Raw genomic sequence first — 8,773 nt, forward strand, 5'->3', positions numbered from 1 at the left:
TTTTTTCTTAGATTCCATATATATGTTAGCATACGGTATTTGTTTTTCTCCTTCTGACTTACTTCACTCTGTATGACAGACTCCAGGTCCATCCACCTCACTATAAATAACTCAGTTTCGTTTCTTTTTATGGCTGAGCAATATTCCATTGTATATAATGTCAGATTATTCTGAGTGCACTTAATGGGACTTTATAAATGCCTGATTATTTATATAGAGCTATATATTTATATGTCATTTTGTTTTAAGTATTAAAACATTGGAAGCTTAAATAGCTTTGTTGTTCTTGTGAACTACTAGATATTCATTATTTTTAATAATGAATGTTAATTACTTTTTTTAACTGTGGTAAAATACATGTAACTTAAACTTTACCGTCTTAACCATTTTTCAGTGTACAGTTCGACAGTGTTAGGTACATTCACATTGTTGTGCAACCAATCTCCAGAACCTTTTCATCTTGCAAAACTGAAACTCTGTACCCATGAAACAACTCCCCATTTCCTCCCTCCCCTCAGCCCCGGCAACCACCCTTCTACTTTCATATCTCTGTGAATTTGACTACTTACATGAGGAAGTAGGTGGAATGATACCACCTATAGGCTACTGTGAAAAATGCTGCTGTGAACATGGGTATATTAGTTTTAGGGTTACCATAACAAAGTACCACAGACTGAGTGGCTTGAACAACAGAAATGTATTTTCTCACAGTTCTGGAGGCTAGAGGTCTGAGATCACTGTGTCAGCAAGGTTGGTTTACTCTGAAGCCTCTCTCCTTGACCTGTAGACAGCCGTCTTCTCCCGTTATCTTCACATGGTCTTTTCTCTGTGTGTCTGTGTCCTAATCTCCTCCCCTTCTTATAAGGACACCAGTCATATTGGATTAGAGCCACCCCAATGATCTCACTTAACCTTAATCACCTCTTTAAAGAACGTATGTCCAAATACAGACACATTCTGAAGTACTGTGGGTTAAGAGTTCAAGATATAAATGGAGGGTTGGGGGAGGCACACGTTCCAGCCCATAACACTGGGGGAACAAATATCTGAGACCCTGTTTTCCGTTCTTTGGGGTGTATACCCAGAAATGAGATTGCTGGCTCATATGGTAACTCTTTTAACTTTTTGAGAAAGATAGATATGTGGCTTATAAAGCATATTTTACCTACTTAGTTTTCCTCAAACCTTTCTGGCCATGATAACTCTTCTCAAACAAAAGATCTCCACAGCTCACATCAAGCTCACAACAATCCTGCGTGTTTGGTATTATAACTCTCAGTTATTCTCAAATCCTGCATTTGTTTATTATTATTCTCAAATCTTTATTATTATTCTCAAATGTTTATTATTCTCAAATCCTGCATTTGTTTTTGCTGGTTTATATGATGATTTTCAAGCTCCTAGGTACATTGGCCTCAGCTCCCTCAATTTCTGAAGTGGCAAATTTCTAAAATTTCATCACAGATGACCATAGAAAAAGTGTTTAATTGGAAAACAAAGTTTATATCCTAGCTCTATTCAACTGCAGTGTGACCTTGGGCAAGTTACTGTGCCTCCCCGGGCCTTAGTCCCCTCATCAGCGAAGTAGGGATGTTGGGCTGACATATACACAGAGGGGCCAGGCAGAGGTGATGCAAATGGGTAGAACAGGCCAGGTGTGACACCAAAGAGAGCAGTGGGGGCCCTGGGGAACCAGAAAGGACATGCCGCAACCTCATCGCTACTCAGAAATGTGGGCTCAGAGTTGCCTGCTCTTCTCGTTTCTCATAAGAAGCTGTGGAAAACTGGGTTTGGTAGGAATTTCCTGTTTCTTAATTTAGCAATCATTCAAATTAAAAAAAATCTCCTTGGGCCCAAAACACACTTCTCCCAGCCAGACTGGCTCTGTGGGCCAGCAATTTGCATCTTCTAGGCAAAGCATCCTCCAGGATAAAGGTCCCCTTACCTCTGCTCGTACTTCAGCAGCACTGGCCCTGTGACACTGCTGATGGTCCCCAGGCTTCCCCAGCCTGCAAGCAGCATCTCTCCACCTCAGGCCTTGAAATCGCAGAGCCCAACTCTCTCATGTCAGGTCAACTAGAATTTTTTTCTCTATTAGGAAAAAGAAGATGTTTTCTGAATGACCGGCAAATAAATCGGGGGTTTATTCAATACAGATAATTCTAAAATGTATGTAACCTAAAAATATCTATTCCATCACATTTCTGATATTTCTGATACTGTGTACTGAGAGATCAAGTTTAGAATCATGACCCTTGGTGGGAATATACGTTGGTGCAGCCACTATGGAGAGCGGTATGGAGGTTCTTTAAAAAGCTAAAAATAGAGTTATGTGGTACATATGATTCAGCAGTCCCTCTCCTGGGCATATATCCAGAAAAGACAAAAACTCAATTCAAAAAGATGCATGCAACACAATGTTCATAGCGGCACTATTTACAATAGCCAGGACATGGAAGCAACCTAAATGTCCATCAACAGATGATTGGATAAAAAAGATGTGGTGTGTGTATATATGTGTAATATGTATGTATGTATGTATACACACACACACAATGCAATATTACTCAGCCATAAAAAGAATGAAATAATGCTATTTGCAGCAATATGGATGGACCTAGAGATTATCATAGTAAATGAAGTAAGTCAGACGAAGACAAATATCATATGATATCGCTTATATGTGAAATCTAAAATATGACACAAATGAACTTATCTACCAAACAGAAACAGACTCATAGACATAGAGAACAGACTTGTGGTTGCCAAGGGGGAGGTGGGGAGGGAGAGGGATGGACTGGGAGTTTGGGGTTGGTAGATGCAAACTATTACATTTAGAATGGATAAACAACAAGGTCCTAATATATAGCACAGGGAATTATATTCAATATCCTGTGATAAACCATAATGGAAAAGAATATAAAAAAGAATGTGTATATGTGTATAACTGAGTCACTTTGCTGTACAGCAGAGATTGGTACAACATTGTAAAACAACTATTCTTCAATATAAAGAAAAGAATCATGACCCTTAGGTACCTCATGAAACTTTTTAAAAACTTTATTAAGATATATTTCACATACTACAAACTTCACCCATTTAAAGTATACGGTTTTGTGGGTTTAGTATATTCACAAAGTTGTGTAACTGTTACCAGAATCTAAATTTAGAATGTTTTCAATGCTTTAAAAAGAAACCCCACACCCAATAGTAGTCACTCCCTATTGCCCCCTCACCCCTGCCCCTGGCAACCACTAACCTCCTTCTGTCTCATAGATTTGCCTCTTCTTACCCTTCACCTAAATGGAATCATACAACATGTGGTCCTTTATGACCAGCTTCTTTCACTTACCGTGTTTTCACGATTCACACATGTTGTTGCATATATCAGTGCTTTGTTATTTTTCATTGCAAAATAATATTCCACTGTATGAATTATTTATCCATTCATCAGTTGGTGGACATTTGGATTATTTCCACATGTTGGCTATTATGAGTAATGCTGCTGTGAACATTCATGTTCAAGTTTTTGTGTAGGCATATATTTTCATTTTCCTTACGTATATACCAAGGAGTGGAGTTGTTGGGTCATATGGTTTTGAAGATACACCAAACTGTTTTCCAAAGTAGCTGCATCATTTTACGTGCCCATCAGCAATGTAAGAGGGCTCACACTTCTCCACATCCACCCCAACACTTTATCATCTGTCTTTTTTATTATAGCCGGCCTAGTGGGTATGAAGTGGTATCTCATTGTGGTTTTGATTTGCATCCCCCTAATGACTAATGATGTTGAGCATCTTTCCATGGGTTTATTGGCCATTTGTATATCTTTTTTGGAGAAATGTCTATTCAGATCCTTTTCCCATTTTTAATTGGGTTACTTGCCTTTTTTTTTTTTTTACTGCAAGTGTTCTTTATATAATCTGGATATAAGTTCCTATGAGCCTCATTTTTGTCCCACAAACTTAAGGATGCTCAGGATATTCTGCTTACTAAGATAGATAGGAATTATTCTAATTCATGTGAGAAACAGTGTAAATAACAGGAGTTTTTTTTTTTTTAAATACGCTTGTTTGATTTTATCAAATTTGGCCATATGCTACTGAGGAAATCTGGTATTTTTTTCTGTAATCATATTATATCTTAGCTAAAAGAATCGATAAATGTACCTATTAAACCCCAAAGAATACTCTCATTTTTTTTCTATTTTAATTTAGTCTTAACCATGCTAGTGGCTCACTCATCGTTTCCAAGAATAAAACAAATATTAGATTGAAAAATACCTGCAAAATGGATTTACTCCTAGGGAGGTGAACTCTGTATCACAAAAGGACAAGAAAAAGAGAAGGATTACTTTTTGCCGTATTTTATACTACATGTGGTGCTATTAAAAAATTAAATTTAAAAAGAAAAAGCACTTCTAGAATATTCTTGGTTATACCCTTAATCTTAGGATGGAAATAATTAAAAATCGTAAGGAAAAACTCAGACAAAAAGAGGTAAACTTAGATTTGAACCTCATCAAATAAATTATATGTTTACAAAATAACCCAGAAGACAGTAGAGGTTTTTTTAGTTGTATCAAATGTGAACCATACATATTTTCCGACCACTTTGTTTCTTGCTCTGATGTTTAAATAGATAAAGCATTCATCTCTCTCATAAGGCTTAACCAGGCAGGGCTGTTCTGTACCCACGGGATTAGTGAGTGACATCTTAGCAGTTAAAAGGCAAAAGCCAATTAAAGCCCATCACTGCATCCTTGCTCTTGATCCAGAAGATAACCTGGGCAATGTTCATTACCACACAGTGCCTCTCCAAACAGCATCCCTTGAAAGCTGATGGTTTACTTAACCCAAGAAATCTGTGGAGGTTTACAATATAAAATCATCAGCTCAATGGAAAAGGCCACATTCACCCTGCTCTTTAAAATCAATCAAAACAGACTCTGTTTCCCACATTGTATAACCCATCTTGGGTTTTTGAAAAGCAAGAGGACTTTTTATCTGTGTCCAGAACCTAAAGAGAAAATATATCAAGCCAAGGTGAAGTGGCTTTCATCTCTGAATGTCCACATTCTCAAATATCACCAAATGGAAGACCTATGGGAGATCCCCCCTCCTCTCATTCCTCTTACTGCTAGTCTGGATTCTTACAATTTTGCATTATGTGTTATATAAATGAACCTGATTGAATAAGATCCACACAATTCTTTTGAGAAATTTTTTTAATATTGAAAACCTCAGAATTTCTATTTCATGTATCTTCAGTTAATAGGTAAATATGTTCACAAGTAGAATTATGTGTAGTCCCCAGACTAGGGGAGGGCAATAGTCCTCAATAGTCTCCTGTCCAGCTGGGAAGCTCAGACAAGAAGCTCAGAGGAAGACTTAGATGGAGTGTTTTCAACGGGGTGAGCTCAGAGCTCAGCCCCAAGGGGTGGCAGCCCTGGTGATGGGGAGTGAGTGAGGAGGCCAGTCTTCTGCACTCGGGCTCTCAGCCCTAGTGCCCGCTGCCAGGTTTGTCCCACGTGGCCGGCAGCTAGCCCCCTAGCCCACCTCTTCTAATATCAGCGTCACACTCTTCCACCATTGCTTGTAGATATTTTGTTCCTGCAAAAGCATCACGTGGAAATTTCCACAGGTTAAAAACATAACTAATTTTTATTTCAGTGGGGGAAAGATTATACATTCCTTCAATCCTTCCTTCCTTCAATCCTACAAGCCCAGGAGGTTGGGCTTTCACCAGCCCCCCATGCTCCTTTGAGAACCGTGGATGTAATTGAACCTTTCATGCCAAAAAGAAAAAGAAAAAAACAATAGAAAGAAATCATCGGGAGGAAGGGAGACGCAAGAGGGAAGAGATATGGGAACATATGTATATGTATAACTGATTCACTTTGTTATACAGCAGAAACTAACACACCATTGTAAAGCAATTATACTCCAATAAAGATGTAAAAAAAAGAAATCCTCACTGCTAATGAGGTACAAGGTTATCTTCTATAAGCTAGCGAAGCATCAGTACTGTTGAGAGAAGAATTTAAACAGCGAGAACTAACTGTTCAGAGTCAGAGATGACTGGTGGGCCTCTAAATTCCCAGCAGTCCACCCTCACAAGGCGTGGAGCCCACAGATCACCTCTCAGAAGTGTGAAGTGTCTCACGCGCTGAAGTAGACAGAGAAAAGGCACTGTCAGTAAAGCCAAATCCTTTAAACTCAAGTGAGCATCTCTCTAGGTATAACCATATTTCCTTCAAATGCCCTAAATTTGTTTTCTTGCCCCAAAGGTTTCCCACCTCAGCCACCACTTTGGAGAAGTCCTTGGATTTTGTTCTGAAGGCCACATGCTCATCATTCTTTTTTATTTTTCCAGTAAAGGGTTACCTTCCAGTTCAACATTTACCTTGGAAGAGGGGACCATCTACTTGGCTTCTGAGCCAAATGCTCTGGAAATGCAGGATGATAATGCCTCCGTGCTTGATGTCTATTTAGTAAGTAATTTCTGGTTTCTTCCCCTTCCCCTCCTGGTTTACAAATGGGCCTGGGCCATGGCTCACACAAGAACAAGTTCTGTAAGATCAGACATACTTGGGTTTTAAAAGAAATAATAGCACCCTGTCACTTCTACAAATGGTGTGTCTTTTCACAAGCCATGTCGTCCCACAGTTCCTATAGAACAGCGCACAGAAGAGTATCTAGCATAAAATCCTAAATCACTGTATGTGATGAGAACAAATCCCCTACTGTTGAAGCCAAGTGGGGCGCCTCAGTGTCATTGCCCACAGAGTTATGTCTTCTTTGACTCAACTGTATCCACTTCCGTGTGAATCTTCTTCGCCTTGGGCTTACTCCCTTGATAAATTGGTAGCCTAAGAGGCACAGAACCAGGTTATGAGAAGAACCTGAATTCAGTGCCAAATGATCTTGACTCCCTCCCTCCCTCAGTTGTCAGCAGCTGTGTGATCTGGGCAGAAACTTCTCGTTACTGAATTAAGTCATATGGACTGTGCCCAGGCCCTAGCTTGGCTAAGGCCCTCTGCCTCAGCTGGAAAACGTTCTTTTTCCATTCGGGTTCGTGTAGCCAAATAATGAAGCTGAAGCTGAGATCAATGCGGCACAAGCTTTATTCAATGGCCAAAAAATGGAGAAGCGAGAACTTAGTTCACAGATCAACTTCTCACCCACGTGGTGAAAAGGATTTTATTTTAAAGAGTAAAGACAAAGGGAGGAGGAGTGAGGCTCATGATGGGGAAGCATGTGCATTAGCCCACCTGGGAAGGGGCAGGGCTTTTCGAGGGAGTGGGGTGCCACTCTTTTTATCCTTTTTTGGTCCTTAATTTCCGGTCGTGGCCACCAGTAGGTGTATCATTTAATTCGCTAATGTAGTAAAATCAGTGTAGAGTGAGACTCAGGGTCTGTCGGAGGTCAGATTTGTCGCCATCTTGGTCCCTGCTGGTTCCGTCTGATTTTTTTGTCTGTCTCTCCCTATAACTTCCTTTCTTATCCCCAGATCCTGTGACGTAAAGATTTATGTTAACTCCTGCTAAAGGTGGGGGGTTGGCGGGTTTTGAGCGAGGACCTGGCGCAGCTCTGGCAACACTCTGTGTGTCCTTATTGGCCAAAGGAGGAAACTAACACCTGCCCTCTCTACCTCACAAGGCTGCTTGGAGGATCATGAGTGATCACGTAAGGGAACACCCTTTAGTGCGCCTCAAGTTGTCTGTGGAGGCTTAACTGAATTGTTAGGTGAGGCCTAGAAAGATACCCCGATGGTCTGGACTGCAAAAGAGGAGACTATTTTCCTTACAAAGTACATCTCACGCCCATTCTCCACGCCCTTTCCACCTGCACAAGGTCTCGTGAAACGGGGAAGTGCTGATTCAGAGTTTTCTACTTTTGAAAGCTTTGTCGAGCCTGAGCCAACACTCTCCATCACTCTCCATGTGCAGGCTCCACCATGGGCATCAGCAGCACATCTCCACGCCCCCACCCTCTGCTTCCCCGTATCCCCTAGCCTTGCACTGTATCTCCTCAAGTGTCCCCTGCAGGACATCAGTCCCAAATTGCTACTCCTCAGCCCAAAGCCTTCCAGCGTCTTCCCACCTCTCCCAGAGCAACATCCAAAGCCCTTAAGGCCCTATGCCTGTCTGGTCTCCCCGCCTCTCTAACCTCCTGCCTTGCTCTGTCCTTGCAAATGCTGTTGCGGTCACACTGGCCTCCTGGGCATTCCTCCCACAGACCAAGCACATTTCTGCCTCAGGACCTTACTGTTTCCATCTGGACACTTCTTCTCAGCTGTCCCATGCTTGCTTCCTCCCTCCCTTCAGGTCTCAGCACAAACATCTCTTTCTCAGATGAGCTTTCCTTGACCCCCTGTATAAAACAGGAACCTCCTCCCCACCAACCATTGTGAGAGGATTTTTTTTTTTTTTTTACACCGCAAATATCCCAGTTGTGGCACACAGTCTCTTTGCACTGAACAATACTCCTCCCCACACTGCCTTCACTTTTTTAAAAAAGTAGGTTATACTGCAAAATCCTTGCAGAAGAGTTGGCTCCCCTCCACAACCAAGAAGACAGGGAATTAACTAGGAAAAAATATACAGTATTTTTAAATTTTTCATCTGGAAGTAGAAATCAGGAAAGCTGAAAGACCAGGTGAAAATCTCATCTTCCTGAGCTGAGGGTTCATGCCACTTGCGTGTATCTTTACAAAAACCAGATTTGCACCAGCCGGGGGCCTGTGACACTCCTGAGTGGAATGTAAA

General features: G+C 41.0%; 1 protein-coding gene across 1 annotated transcript in view; it reads left to right on the top strand.

Moving 5' to 3' along the window:
• The window catches only part of PIP5K1B (phosphatidylinositol-4-phosphate 5-kinase type 1 beta), a gene marked incomplete at both ends in the record, with an annotated part of 190,551 nt that extends 183,354 nt beyond the window's left edge, over positions 1-7,197 (top strand). The window contains 2 exons of the mRNA XM_079706716.1: positions 6,379-6,496; positions 7,087-7,197. Coding sequence (XP_079562842.1) covers positions 6,379-6,496; positions 7,087-7,197 — 229 coding nt within the window. The remainder of the gene's footprint in view (positions 1-6,378; positions 6,497-7,086) is intronic.
• Positions 7,198-8,773: the final 1,576 nt, after the last annotated feature.

The sequence above is a fragment of the Hyperoodon ampullatus genome, assembly GCF_949752795.1.
Source record: "Hyperoodon ampullatus genome assembly, chromosome: 6".
NCBI lineage: Eukaryota > Metazoa > Chordata > Mammalia > Artiodactyla > Ziphiidae > Hyperoodon > Hyperoodon ampullatus.